At 38.0% G+C, this 15,924-nt stretch overlaps 1 protein-coding gene across 1 annotated transcript; it reads left to right on the top strand.

Annotated features, from left to right (window-relative positions):
• Positions 1-971: 971 nt before the first annotated feature.
• Positions 972-4,483, top strand: LOC124137590 (acyl-coenzyme A diphosphatase FITM2-like). The gene has a single exon (XM_046503958.2). The coding sequence runs from the start codon at positions 1,008-1,010 to the stop codon at positions 1,977-1,979; it is 972 nt and encodes a 323-aa protein (XP_046359914.1). The 5' UTR covers positions 972-1,007; the 3' UTR covers positions 1,980-4,483.
• The last annotated feature ends 11,441 nt before the right edge of the window (positions 4,484-15,924 follow it).

The following is a 15,924-nucleotide window of genomic DNA, read 5'->3' as shown; positions in this document are numbered from 1 at the left end:
GTCTTGATTATTTACAGGCTGTGGCCACATACATGTAGCTGGAATATTGCGGCGTATGGCTTAAACAACAAATTGTCTTGCAGTGCTTGGGTCATTTTCAAAAATTAAAAAACCCACCTTCGTTACACAAAACTGCAGTCTCAGTGTGTTTTCAAATTGACTCAGGTTCCTATCATTCTCTGGTTCTATGGGTCGATGACATCTTTTATAATAAAACATTTCTCTCCTAAGAAAAAATAATTATTTTCTTATGCTGATTTCATATGACAAAAATCTCACCACATCCATATGTTAGGAATACCCTGTCACAAGATCACTTACATAAGCAATATGATAAACCCCCCTTATCTTCCCACATCCCAAGTTTCTTACAATAATCTGGATTGTTTTTTATATTACATCATATATACATACATTCTACAGTCATGGTGCAGGACTAATACTCTGCCACTGACAACACATCTGTAATGAGATGAGAGGGGTCTGCATTAGGTCCATGATCATTGCATAATCGCTTCCCTGTGGTGATATTGGTCAGATTAGTATCATGTTCATTCTTGTAGTATTGGATTTCAAAATAATTGCAACCATAGGTGAAGACGAACTCCTGGAGATAGTAAATCTGATGGATTTATTACTCTGTTAACAAGACACTAGGCATAGAACAGCTGGTGTTTTCAGCAAGATTGATTCAAATTATCAAAGGCCACTTTTTTCGTCTGCTGCTGAAATTTATAACTTGTGTATCTGCCCAGCAATAAATGATTACCAAACTTCGTGCCAAGCAAGACAATAGAACCAACTTCAAGTCATAACTTGGTTACATTTACAAATTAACCATTTTGAAAAATAAACATGAAGGAAGTCGTAGTCTTGACAATAAATGAAAACATATATGGTGTTCGGAAGCTTTTGGAAATATTTACTCAAGGTATGCAAGTAACATAGACTGAAAAACAATTATCCCCCTTTGCAATTAATAGCTTCCGGGTCAAATCGAAAGCAAGATGGCTGCGGAAGGGGGAACACGAGAAGGGAACTCGGGTTTTACCCGACGTCATTTCGAATACGTTCACTCTACGAGACGACCAGATCGCAAAACGATGACAGGAAAAAAGCCCATACCAGAACCAACACATGTTGGTCACTTCGCGGTGATGCTTGTCATGAAAATTTGCCGTTCCGTGCTGCTGATCGACACGTCTGTAAAAATTGGTGTCTATCTCATCGGGGTAATGGTTGGATCTGTCTTGTGCGATTTGTTTGCATTCCCAAGATCCTTCTTTTCTAACAAAAGAAACTTCTTCAATGTCTTTTTCGTCAAAATGGGATGGGGATGGACCTTCACGCTTCTACTTCTACTCATTTTCCTGACGAGTTCTGTGTACTGTTTTGGACGGTGGAATGAAGTGAGACGGCACATGATGCGGCTTGCTGTTGGAACATTCTGGTGGTATTTATGCACAAAATCGTTTGAATTTATTGACAGCACTGTCGGCCAATGCACCAAGCTAGGAATAAACAGTAAAATAGAATGTGTCCGATCAGGAAGAGAATGGATTGGGTTAGATATATCTGGACATGTTTTTCTTTTGATACACTGTTTATTGACCATATCTGAAGAAGTCAAGGTGTTCAAGGACTGGAAGAAGATTGGAGAAATGTTGTATGATGATGAATTGAAGGAGAAAAGGAAAGTAACAGAGGGAGATATATCACAAGGGAGACTTTCACTAAAAACTCTCACCCCATTTATTAAAGCAACCGTTGCTGCTCTTGCCTTTATTGTTATATTGTGGGAATTTATGTTGTTAGTGAGTGTTATTTATAGATTCCACACACTTCCTCAGAAGATTGCTGCTGCGTTCATTGCGGTTTTATGTTGGTTTGTGAGCTACAGAATTTTGTTCAGAAGTAAAATTCCTTGGCTACCACCTCAACCAGGAGATTCGTCACTGAGTTATATGAAACTTGCATAGTGTGAAACAGGATGAATTGTTTCGGGGATACATTACATATTAATTATTCCATCTTGGTACTGTCAACTCTACCATATTTATAACTATGTACAAATGTAATATGTCACTGCAGAAGATCTGTTTTGGTATGAGTTTCTTTTGTCTTAAACATGTTAGTTGTGTACATGACCATCTGCTGCACAAAATGATCATGTTGATCGTTATATTAATAACTGACGTGTATGTGAATTACACTCATTAAACCGATAATCGTGTTTCTTGTGACCTTGTCTGTTGCCTCAAATTGCCATTGTTATTCCGCGGGCATCTTTTTGCAAGTTGCTTTGTAATCATGATTAAAGAAATTGTAAGCATCCGTTGTGACCTGCAGTGCTTGAACTCTTGTGTACCTAGAGCCATTGTCAAACTGATGAATTATTCATGGAATGTTAATGTGGTCTATTGACTTGTTGTGCATACACCTTTTGAAATCTTAAATACATGTATGTCAGAAGTTGATTTCGCTAGTGCATTTTACATGAAGTGCAATATTCATGAATTGCTGAGACATGTTATAGTTTCTTTTCACCATGTTCCGCATATTCATGATTTTTATTTATTTAAATATGAATTTTTTTATATATGCTTTTTTTCTAAGTTTAATTTAAGCTGATTTATTAGGTAGTAGATATATCATAATGAACCGAGCACCATCTGTATCTTAGTTTACATCAATTTCAGTCATAGTAATTATTGGTATCATTGAATCAATATGAACAACAACAAAGATATGTAGTATTTAAAGTTATTAAAGACTTTTACATCTTAATCATTGCAACCCAAATCTTTTTCATTTAGAGGCACTGTGGGTATTTTCATGTTGAAGACTTTGTATAACATGGTATAAGGTGAGCCAAGCAGGTGTAGATACTCACTACCAATAGGTGTTTACTTTGGATACTAGTTTAAACATACCAGCCCACTCCGTTAATGAGGGTGTGTCGAGGTAGACAGTGACTCATGTACTAGGTGTACATGGCAGAACTCAATCAGGCTCACATGGTTAGGCTTATGTAGCATGATTGTATGGTAGTGGTACACGCAAACTTTGCAAACCGAATTACCGTATTTGACGTAATAAGCGCTCTCAAAATTAGAAATAGGGGGGCTCTCATTAGAATATTATTTTGGTGAAAATAACAGAGTTGAAAGATAAATTTCGTGGTTTATGCTGACAGTGACAGCCTTTGACATGATTAAGGGTGCAAATAACACTTATATTTTATTAGTATTATACATGAATAAAGTCTTGTGTACAGTGATCAATCGGAAGGGGTGCTAATTGGTATTGTTCACTAGCCAATATATTAGCAAATATCGCAGTGAGCGCTTATTAGAGCGGGGCGCTTATTACGTCGAATATGGTAATGTGATTACTGTTATGTTGAGTTTATTTCTTAGATGGAAAGAATTAAGCCCAAATTCCATCCTTGATGGTTCGACCCAACTTTCATTTTATGGTCTGATGTGTTCATTATATGTGGTACCAATGCATTAAAAAAGTTTTTGATTGTTCACTGTAATCTTGGTAATGAGTGACTGAATGATAAGGCCAAAAGAATTGTGTTTTTCCTATTACAGTCAATCCAAAAATAGGACACGTAGGTTGGGTTTTGATTGTATTTTCTTTTTTTTTGAAAAACAGTAATTTGCAGATGTGTGGTATGCCTGCTTATAAATGAGGATAATGACTGGTTTATGGTGAGGCGTAGTCTGTCATACAGACCCTGAAACAAATATATCCAATACAGCCCATGCAAGTCTATAATGTTTGGCAAGTCTAGATTACTACAGTATCAGGATCTGAAAATGAAAGTCTCTGGGCTCCTTTTTATTATATTTTATAACTATAATTTAACAACTGTTTTTTCTGTAACAAGTACCATCATTTAACGTCTTTTTGGTATGACGCGTCCGGGGATCAAACCCCGGACCTTCCGCTCTCCGGGCGGACGCTCTACCACTAGACCACGGAGGCAGTCCTTTAATGGGGTGGACAGCATTGATAAGTAATCTGAGTACCCACGGTCCCTAGCTTACATCATATGTGTACATCTTTGGTTGTTGATCCTGTTTTTATGTTGTGTAGTTTAGTAATAGTTTCCTCTTTTAAATGTTCTCAATCTAATTTTAAAGATAAAATGTGACATATTGTTAATTATTTAACTGTCCATCGTTGACAGATTTTATCAAATTATTAACATGATTAATATATAACTATTCCTAGTCATTTTAACTCGCAATAAGGAATGCGAATGTGTATGGATGGTCATCTTGATGGTTGCTGTTTTATATTTACTCACCCCATATCTCATGTATTTCATATTGGGTAAAGTTGTGTGTACTTGTAATGTTTTTTTATTTTTTTTATTGCCGCACTCAGCAATATTCCAGCTATATGACGGCAGTCTGTCAATAATCGAGTCTGGACCAGACAATCCAGTGCTTGACATCATGAACATCGATCCACGCAATTGGGATATGATGACATGCATCAACCAAGACAGCGAGCCTGACCACCCGATCCTGTTAGTCGCCTCTTACGACAAGCATAGTCGCCTTTTATGACAAGCATGGGTTGCTGAAGACCTATTCTACCCCGGATCTTCACCATGTTCACGGGTGGCTCAGTATTGTGAATACATAGAAGCTATTAAACGGGATCTCTTATCAAATACATACATCGAGCATGGGTTGCTGAAGACCATTTCTACCCCGGATGTGTACTTGTAAGGGACATCTTCCCGAGGTAAGGGAGTTAACTGACTGTAAAAGTCCAGTTTCCCCCCTTGCTGAACTAGGCGGGAATTTCCAGGCTCGATCGTAGCGCCATCGTAGCGCCAGACAGTTTTACAGTTAGTAAACTCCCATGCCTCGTTTAAGATGGAAAAGGGATAGATTATCAGTTAATGAGAAATTCCAGTTTTTGTGTTTTATGTCAGCAAGTGTGTTCAATATTAGATTTGCCGAATTCTGTTTGGTCTACTATATCACATCATGTACCTGTTAGCACTATCCACAAACAAGACTTTTGATAAAAAAAAAGGCTATTGGATGCTCTTGCCTTGGGAAGATGAGCACTACCATGACGACAGCCTCCCTGTCCACTTGTCCAGCTGACTCTTCTGCAAGCACACCCCTCAGATCTGTACGGAGGAGGTGGGGAGGAGAGTTTATGATGCTTCATGTTGGTTTGATTGAGGTAATGTGCAAATCTAATATGAGGTTTGTCTCCCATGTAAAGACATTCTCAAAGAATGATCAGATGATTATTTTCCCAACAGACTTACACAGTCTAGTTCAGTATCTGTTGCTTTTGAATAAAAGCTATCACCGACATGGTCTTCCCAGAATAAAACATACAGCAATATGTGTGTAACTGAATATCGGACACATGATAATCAGGTATTGAGAAAAAGAAAATATGCATGTACAAGCATGGGCATTAATGTTTTAATTTTTTTGTCCAGAGCAGGAATACGATACTTTCATGTGGATATATTATTTGTTTGTTTCTTGTGTGAAAGTCTGAGAAGGAACAATATTTTGTTTCTTTAGGCATATCCCGCTTATGAAAGTTTGTCAATCTCATTAAAATCAGATCTAGGTTCTCACTGCCCGTTAAACAGAGATCTGAGGACATCCCATTTCGTGTTACGTCAGAACGACCTTTCACAAACTTTGACCGACCACTGAAATGACTAACAAGAAGTCGACATCAGCCACATTAGAAAGCAGCTTTCTCGAAACACGAATACCACGTGTTAACATTTTCAAGGTTGCATGATTAGAAAACACATTCCGACTGTCACTTTCACGATCTGGTAAGCGAGGCTTTGATTGGTCGGATGAAAGGTCGTTCTGACATGACATGTCCTCATATCTTTGTTTAGCGATAGCGAGAACTAAGATCTGATTTTAATAAGATTGGAAAGTTTGTCGATATACAGAATAACTATTTTTGATAAATTTGAAAGAACATGTATTGTGTGCAATGGATTTGATTATGTTATACTGAAACAGTGTTCCCGAAAAGCGAAAACTACGAAACTATCCAGGCGACTTGTTCTACATGGGCATGACTGTGATGGCACACGTCAATAGACTTTCTTGAAGAGTCTGAAAAGGTGGTCTTCAAAATAGAATCTCTGCCATATTTACAGCCTACTGGTTTATCCTTTGAACCATATATATATACTACTCAAAAGAAGTTAACCCATTCTTGCCGTAAAAGGTGACTATGCTTGTCGTAAGAGGCGACTAACAGGATCGGGTGGTCAAGCTTGCTGACTTTGTTTATGCATGTCATCGTATTGCGTGGATCGGTGCTCATGATGTCAATCACTGGATTGTCTGGTCCAGATTCAATTATTTACAGACTGCCATCATATAGCTGGAATATTGCTGAGTGCGGCGTTAAACAACAAACAAAAGAAGTTAAAAAACACCCAATTTTTTTCATAGGACTATTGTTAATCTGATATGGGCATGACATATTAACAATAGTCTTATGATAAAATTGGGTGTTCTTTAGTAGTCTTTGAGTGGTATATATACGTGTAAGGTTATTGGCTATTCAAGAGAAGATGCCAGACAGCCTGACAAAATGTCTGCTTTAGAACAGTTTTCTGGGAACACTGCTGAAGTAGCAGGGCGGTTTTCATTGGTTTGATTTAGTGCAATCAAATTTTTTTTATGTGAGTTTACCATTGTATTATACCAGGTACTGTTCAACATGTTAAATGGCAAATGAATGAAAGCATGATGTGTGATGATCTGTTTGTGGAACAAAAAAGTTGTTTCCTTTTTCCAAGATTTTCCATTGCATGTTTCTTCTTTCCCTTGCAAAGTTCCTTGTGCAAATAATGTGTTAATCCCCTGGAAATAAAACCAGATTTGTGACATTGTTATTTTCAATTTCTTATGCCACAGTCATGATGGTGCAAGTAGCTGGATCAGCATGGACAGTTTCCTGATACTCTGATTTCTGAATCTCCAAAACAAATGGTCCTCCTGCATTAGAAGATTTTAGTAGGAGTTTTTTGTCTAGAAATATTCTCAAGAAGCCAGCAATGTTTCTTTTTGACATCTAGGCGCTGGATTCGCTGTGCAGAGTTGCGTCTCTTGGGCATGCCAGAAACCTGTGATTGTGGGTTCGAATCCCGGTTCGCCCCGATTATGTTTCTAGGTTTGTCAGCACCATACCTGTGCTCGTGGGTTTCATCGAAGTGGTAAACGTCTGAGACCTGCATCACTTTCCTCCCACATTAAGCTGGCATCTGATAAAAATGGGTGAAAATCTAAAGTAATGCGATTCAGTGTGCATGCCAGAAACCTATGACGCCAGGTTCAAATCCTGGTTTGGTTTGGTCAAGTTTCTAGGTTTGTCAGCACCATACCTATATTAATTGGTTCCCAAAGTGAGCTCTATAGGTAACCATGGTAATACATAGGTTTATGTACTACAAATGACATATTTCCTTTCAACGGGTAATTAAAGATTTCACTGTATAAGCTTTAACATCATGTTCTTGATCTATTTCATCATGGCAAACATTTTGGCATGTAAACCTGGCATGTACCTAAATATTACTCACCAGTAAACACAAGCCCTGTATCCTATAAAACATCAGTAAACATACCTGTACATTGATAGAAATGTTCCAGTTGGAGTGTATCCATTGGATTAACTTCAGATACTGAAGTATATCACTGGTTCCGTCGTACTGAATGTGATGATTGTCATGTGATAAATGATAGTCACCATGATGCAACAAAGTTTGTTTTTAGAGATACCGGTTTCTGATATAATTTGACATAGAAGTTGTATGATACAACAGATATACAATGTAACCCTCACTGTTGCAATCCCACTGAAATCAGCATGATAAACAAATTTCCTGATTAACAAATAGAGAATCTCACCCGAGTGTCTTTTGATATCAAATATATCAACACGAGTTGATAAAAGTGGAAAAATTCCGAGGCTTGCCGAGGATTTTTGCCACTTTTATCAACGAGTGTTGATATATTTGATGTCAAAAGACATGAGGGTGAGATTTTATTTATCATCCAACATCATTCTTCCAACTTTTTCAATTTGTAGACAGTAATTAGCAGTGTCTTCAGTGTAAAAAGTACTGCTAACAGCTTCAGTAGCAGAGCTATTAGTGATGTCATTTGATTGTGACGTCATGTTAACTAGTGATGTCACAATGGTCTGCAAAGCATTGTGATGTAATTTCATTGCAGCGATATCTACAGTGTAGATATTGCTTGATCTCATCCAAGCCATATCTCCTGTGGGAGCCAGTTTGGGATGATAAATAATGGTTACAGACAGCTGGTTACAGAGTAATGCTACTTTGTTGACATGTTCCCGGCAGTAATTATCTGGTTTGGGGTTAACGGGGCTCTGTCTTAAAGACATGGCTCAGTATTGTGAATACATAGAAGCTATTAACTGGGATCTCTTATCCAATACATACTAACAGTGAAGTGAATGATAATAAGGAACACTGCACCATAACAACCATTATAAACTTGATGGCGTGGTGGGGTAGCCTAGTGGTTAAAGCTTCACTTGTCATGCCGAAGACCCGGGTTCGATTCCCCACATGGGTACAATATGTAAAGCCCTTTTCTGGTGTCCCCCGGAGTGATATTGCTGAAATATTGCTAAAAGTGGTGTAAAAGCTTACTCACTCACAAACTCACTCATGAATTTGATATTCCATTAAATATATATAACATGTAAAGTTACCTTTTCAAACTGATATTAGAACTTGCGAGAAGTCTTTGTGTTAAGACCGCCTCCATAGTCTAGTGGTAGAGCAGAAGGTACGGGGTTCAATCCCCGGCCGCGTCATACCAAAAGACGTTAAAAGATGGTACTTGTTGTTACCCTGTCTGGTGACGTTAAACCCCATTTCACCTCAACTCACCCCAAAAGCACACACACACACACACACACGTGAATGCAGGTCACTATATTTGCACAATAATCTTGAGCATTAAGGGGCTAAAACAAGGACTGGTCGGCTCGGAGTCAGTATACTGTGTCTGCAGCATGGTATCTCAGTGAGCTAGCACTATAAATCAGCATCAGTCTCACCCACGTCATTATATAAGTGCAATAATCTTGGACGCGACGTTAAACTCAATTTCACCTCACCTCACCTCCTTCGTGTTGGCCACTCATAAGGTACGATCTCTCTGTGTGTTGAATGCTATCTTGTGTAAAGTGTGCAGTCAAAATCTACATTGTTGTACTTCTGAAAGGCAGTCAATATAAGCTGAGTCTATGGAAGATATAAGACTGCACCCGGTGATGTCATTGTTAGAGTGTACAAGGGATTAAAAACTAACTAAAATAGTCTATGTGAATGTTAATTTTGAAATACAAGATTATGAACAATGTTATTTCCTGTTATGCTTGACATTTTACGTCGTGCACAAAGTGAGCTCTGTAGGTAACATACCCGTGAAAATCCGAGTTAGAATTGGTCTTCAGCAACCCATGCTTGCTGTAAGAGGCTACTAACAAGATCAGATGGTCAGGCTCACTGACTTGCTTGATGCATGTCATCGTATCCCAATTGCATGGATTGAGACTCATGACATCAATCACTGAATTGTCTGGTCTAGACTCGATTTTGTACAGACCCCCCTCATACAGCTGGAATATTGATGTGTGCAGCATTAAACAACAAAACAAAAACAAACTATATATACATGTAGAATGCATATATTCCTTTTGGCTTAACGAGTTGTTGCAGATTTCACAGTATAAGCTTAAAAATTGAAAACCTTTGGTTTCTTGGTCACGTGGTATGTAGGGTCACTTGGTTATCGGTAGTTCAAGTCAGGAACAAGTAAAGAGTCCAATTCAGATATTTTTATTCAGGTAGCTTTAGATTCAGTTATACATGAGCTAACATTGACGTCTGCTGTGGATATACTTGTCCTTCACCTTACTCCTGGAGGTCAAGGGTATGTTTAGGTCACCAATTATAGCTTTACAGAGCCATCAACAAGTAAATGGTGGCACACAAAGATGATTGTCAGAATGCATGCATCTTGTCTGTAAAGATAAAACCTTCAAACGGCTGACCTCAGTCTCATTCTCTCAAGACACTTTTGTCAAAAGTCTTCCTGATATCCAAAATGGTAACCATGGTAAACTTGAACAATTCAGCTTTACAAATGGTTTCAGTGTAAACTTCTACAAGACACAGTTGTGTACAGTTTATACCCAGTACAATATTAACTATGCACACAGCCCAGCGTTCTAGCAGATCTCAATTCAACACACAGATGTTTAAAGTTTACATCAGGTGCAGTATTTACTATGCTAACAGCCCAGCGCTCTATCAGATCTTAATTCAACACACAGACGTGTAAAGTTTACATCAGGTGCAGTATTTACTATGCTAACAGCCCAGCGTTCTAGCAGATCTCAGTTCAACACACAGATGTGTAAAGTTTACATCAGGTGCAGTATTTACTATGCTAACAGCCCAGCGCTCTATCAGATCTCAATTCAACACACAGACGTGTAAAGTTTACATCAGGTGCAGTATTTACTATGCTAACAGCCCAGCGTTCTAGCAGATCTCAATTCAACACACAGACGTGTAAAGTTTACATCAGGTGCAGTATTTACTATGCTAACAGCCCAGCGTTCTAGCAGATCTCAATTCAACACACAGACGTGTAAAGTTTACATCAGGTGCAGTATTTACTATGCTAACAGCCCAGCGTTCTAGCAGATCTCAATTCAACACACAGACGTGTAAAGTTTACATCAGGTGCAGTATTTACTATGCTAACAGCCCAGCGCTCTATCAGATCTCAATTCAACACACAGACGTGTAAAGTTTACATCAGGTGCAGTATTTACTATGCTAACAGCCCAGCGCTCTATCAGATCTCAATTCAACACACAGACGTGTAAAGTTTACATCAGTTGCAGTATTTACTATGCTAACAGCCCAGTGGTCTAACAGATTTTTACAATTTACATCAGGTGCAGTCACTACACACCAACACTATCAGGTCTTCATCACAGACAAATTTATCTTTCTAAATTGCACATGTATATCAGCAAATATATGGAGTGTACTACAAGCAGACCACAGGGAATCGTACTGACACACGGCACAGCTGGAGTGTTGCTGAAGTGGAATGCTGGAGGAAGGGGAGTCAGTGAATGAAGTGGGCTTAATTCTGCTTTGAACAGTGTTCCACTACCTCTTGGTATGAGAGTAAACCCCGAAGTTGTAGACTTTTACCATTTTTTTTGTCATTTCAAAAAAAAACAAACAGGAGCATGGGTACTCCTACACTAAGGTTCATAATCTGGCCAAACCTGGGATTTTATTGCATAACCAGCATGTCCTTGCTCAGCAAAGGGATGCAACTCTGAGTAGGAAATTTTGCCAACTAAACCATTTCGCCAGGACTTAGAAAACTGAAAACAAATACATGTCCTTGCACAGCAAAGGGATCCAACTCTGAGTAGGACATTTTGCCAACTAAACCATTTCGCTAGGACTCCCAAAACTGAAAACAAATATATATTTAATTTTTCAGACCTTTAGCACAGTCACCATGAAAACATATCGTTTATAACTAACATGTTGGTCTGCCCAAAGAGCAAAATAATGAAATATTTTCAGGTTGTTTAAATCAGAAAGGACATGATTTTACAGAAGAAATCTTAAGATAATATTTATTCTACAGCCTTCTGAAACAACATCTATATAGGTGGTAAGGTGATAACAAATCTAGCAATGTGACTAAATCAAGGTCATGAGACTGGGAATGATGCCTCTGGCTGCCAAGCCTGCCCTCTGTATTATTCTTGTCATGACAACGTGGATTAAAAAGTGAAATCAGTTATTATAATGAAACAGAATATTAACATGTAGAAACATTAAAAAAAGCCATGACTATTCTCCATAACTAATAACTTTGCACATTCTTAAAAGATTTAAAACAAACATATTGAGATCAACAATGAACACAACGTGGTCACATAAACTAAATCATGTTATTGAACATCTTACTAACACTAGAATCAAACTGGCAGGGTTCGTCTTGGTAGGGGAGAGAACTCTACTACTACTTATCCCAAAAGAGAATGGAAGTTCTGACAGTTATTCCAAGATATCTGTGTGAAACGCTCCACGTGGTGTCAGCAAGTACCGTATTCGACATAATAAACGCCCACGGCAATATTTGCTAATATATTGGCAAGTGAACAATCCCAATTAACACCCCTTCCGATTGAACAATGTACACAAAACTTAAATTTATTCGTGTATAATACGCACTCGTGTGTCATATGCACCCTTAATTATGGGCAATTAAATTCTGGAAAAATATATCTGTCGTGTATAAACATTTCAGGCTGTCAGCATAAACCATGAACTTAACAATCTTTCAACTCTGTTTTTTTCACCAAAATAATATTCTAATAAGAGCCCCTATTTCTAATTTTGAGGCGCTTATTTTGTAGAATATGGTATTAATAAATTATCGGTATGCTTCAGTAATGATATAAATACAAACAACAGTAGGATGAATAACAGTGTTATATAAAAGGACTGTCTGTGTAAGACTTGGAAAAGAAATGCCTAAAACTGTGGCACAAAAGAGACAATTTCCCTCATATTAAATATCATATCAAGGATGTTACCATATGTTGTGTGGAATATTTCAGTTATTTTCAATCTCATTAAAATCAGATCTTAGTTCTGGCTATCGCTAAACAAAGATCTCAGGACATCCCATCAAGGGTCACTTCAGAACGACCTTTCATCCAACCAATCATAGCGTCGCTTACCAGATCATGAAAGTGACAGTCGAAATGTGTTTTCTAATCATGCAACGACAATATATTTAACACGGGGTATTCCGAACGACAGTTACGGGTTTTATGACTATATCCATACAATCTAGGCCATCTATAAGCCATTCCAGCATGTTCCTCTTATCAGCTATAAACTTTTTAATAGAGAACACGTCAAAATATGTTTCGAAGCGTAGTCGCCAGTTTGAAACTAGTGTCGTAAAGCGCGATAAAGCTGCCATCTGATTGGCCAATGTCCATTTCTTGTCATTTCAGTGGTCGGTCAAAATTTGCGAAAGGTCGTTCTGACGTGACCCGTAATGGGATGTCCTCAGATCTGATTTTAATGAGATTGAGTTATATTGATCATCACAGATGATTATGGCCACTGTTTGAGACATGGACTCTGTTGGAGTAATTCCCATTGTGAACTTGTGCAGTAATCTTGTTCTGAACATATTTTCAGACTGAACATTTATCAGACAAGAATTGCAAAGTAGACACAATTCAAAAATAACAACTTCTTTAATTTACTGTAATGGTCATGTTTCGGTTTAGATAGCTGACAACATTACAAGGATCTATACCAATTAGTCGTTATCCATAAATAATCTACTTTGTCATCCATCAACTTCTAAAAAATCCCTATCAAACAAGACAATTGCTTCGATAAAGTTAACTGGGACAAGGAGTAAGTATATTGCCTATTTGAGAATTAAGTTGTTCAGGTAATATTCATTTTTATGTTTACACTTTCTGTGAACTCAGCCAATTGAAAATCTTCAGTAAACTAGTATCCATGCAGACCCTGGTTAGAATCATTCGTGACCAACTCGTGTTATTCCGGGACAAGCCGAATAGCGACTCGTGCCCCTCTCATGGCCATTTTTGCAACCGGGTTCCATCTTAGCGCAAACAGGCATACCTAAAACAATTGTCAACTCATTGCGTAATGGTTCAACATATATTTCACCATATATTATATTTATTTCAGATGCAATTTAAAGCCCATCTGGACATGCAGAATTATACAGTATGATTGAGCACGTTTAACTGTGTCTTGGGTATATTTTTAGATGCAAGACATATGTAAAATCTAAAATTATTTCTGAGGGATTCTTTGACGAAGAATTTGAAATCATTCGGGCATTCTGATTGGTTTGTCGTATTATTGCACATAACATTTATCGATAGGGGGCAAGTCTTCTTGCAGGTCACGGAAAGGGGCGAGTGGTGATGAATGGGTTAGAATAGGTCCCCTGTACCGTATAGCTTGTTATAATACTATATTGGATCGGGTGTGGTCTGACTCAGTGACTTGCATGACATCATGCCCTGATGGAGTGGGATGTTGATACTAACATCAATCACAGGTTTGTCTCATCCAGACACAATACTTTACTAGCTGTCATGGTGATTACTGAATACTTCAGAGTGCAGCTTTTAAAAGTCAACACAAGTTAAATAAGTCTTTGAAAGGCATTTAGAAGTGATACACATAAGGAAGAGAATTTATGGATGCTAACCTTTTTATTATGAGGAACACAAGTTTTCGGAGTATATATTAACTCCTTCATCAGGTAAACTTTATTCACCTGATAAAGGAGTAAGCATATACTCTGAAGCGTTGTGTTCCTTATGATAAAGAGGTTGACATCCATGTAAATAGTCAGGGAAGATGATGAGGAAAAGATGTAGAGGTGGAGATGTAATTGTCGTTAGGTTCCTGTCAGAATGATAAACAAAGACGATTTCATATGGTACAATCTGTGCCAAAACCTTTTGACACTACTTGCCTTAACACAGCTCTTAGCATAATTTCAGTAGAATTTAGAGTTATCATATGGATTTTTATAAGTTGAGCTTACTAGACAGGACAGAATTTCCCTAGACTCGGTCTTCGGACTAGTGGCTAAAGTTATTTCTTAAGCAGACCTGACATAAACAACGACAGCAAATTTTTTTTTTTTATAAACAACCGTGGCATCATTAGAGTGAGTGAGGGGGGAATAATACAGATACAATATAACAGAGACATAACTGCAGCCATGACTAATGGAATATGTCCCAGACAATACCTGTGAACACTTGACAGCAACTTGATACTGGGTCTTGCTCATCCTCAGATTTTGTTTCTTGTTTTATGCCTCAGTCAGCAATATTTCAGCTATGAATGACAGCATCTAAATAATCCATTATCCTGAACCAGACAATCCAGTGATTGATATAATTAGCTTCGATCCACGATGACAAGATATGATAACACATGCAATCAACAAGGTAACCAATCCTTACCACCTGATCCTTTAAGTCGCCTCCTACAACCGACATAGGTGAACCCAATCTAACCCAGCATCCCCACCTGCAATCTCATTAAAATCAGGGCCCACATGCACAAAGCGGTCTTAGCGATAAGATGATCGTAACTCCTATTCTTTAACATAGGCTTACAATAGCTACCGCTAAAAAATGATCTGAGGACATCCAATTGCAGGTCATGTCAGAACGACCTTTCATCTTTCATCAGAGCATCGCTATGAGATCATGAAAGTGACAGTTGGAATGTGATTTTGATCGTGCAACCTCGCCAGTTTGAAACTCGTGCCATCAAGCTTGATTAAGCTGCCTTCTGATTGGCTATTGTCGACTTCTTGTTAGTCATTCCATTGGTCAGTCAAAGATTGCGAAAGTTTGGTCTGACGTGACCCGTCATGAGATTGCATCCCCACTTGGACATCATCGTCATACTGATGGAGTCAGTTTGTAACAGGAGACTTTCAAACAGCTCTGATTCAACCACTATATAAATACCTGATTAGCTGCAACGTATCATTACATTTCTAGCAGTTACAAATTCCCCAGTCAAATCCCAGGTGTAGGTTTGTGGAAAGTAGAATATTATCAAAAATGACAATTTTTCAGTTTTTCTGATCATAAAAGTGATAGTGATATACTTCACTATAGCTTATGAATGAACAATGACTAGGTTACTGGAATACTGTAACATATACAAATATAACACATTGCCATACATGAATATATAAACAACCA

Source organism: Haliotis rufescens, unplaced genomic scaffold, assembly GCF_023055435.1.
Source record: "Haliotis rufescens isolate VD_foot unplaced genomic scaffold, xgHalRufe1.0.p SCAF_19, whole genome shotgun sequence".
NCBI classification, from domain to species: domain Eukaryota; kingdom Metazoa; phylum Mollusca; class Gastropoda; order Lepetellida; family Haliotidae; genus Haliotis; species Haliotis rufescens.
Note: the sequence above shows the minus strand (reverse complement) of the source record. Positions and strands in the feature narration are given on the sequence as shown.

Coding starts and splice junctions, on each gene's coding strand:
- LOC124137590 (XM_046503958.2), top strand. CDS start 1,008: ATGGCTGCGGAAGGGGGAACACGAGAAGGGAACTCGGGTTTTACCCGA.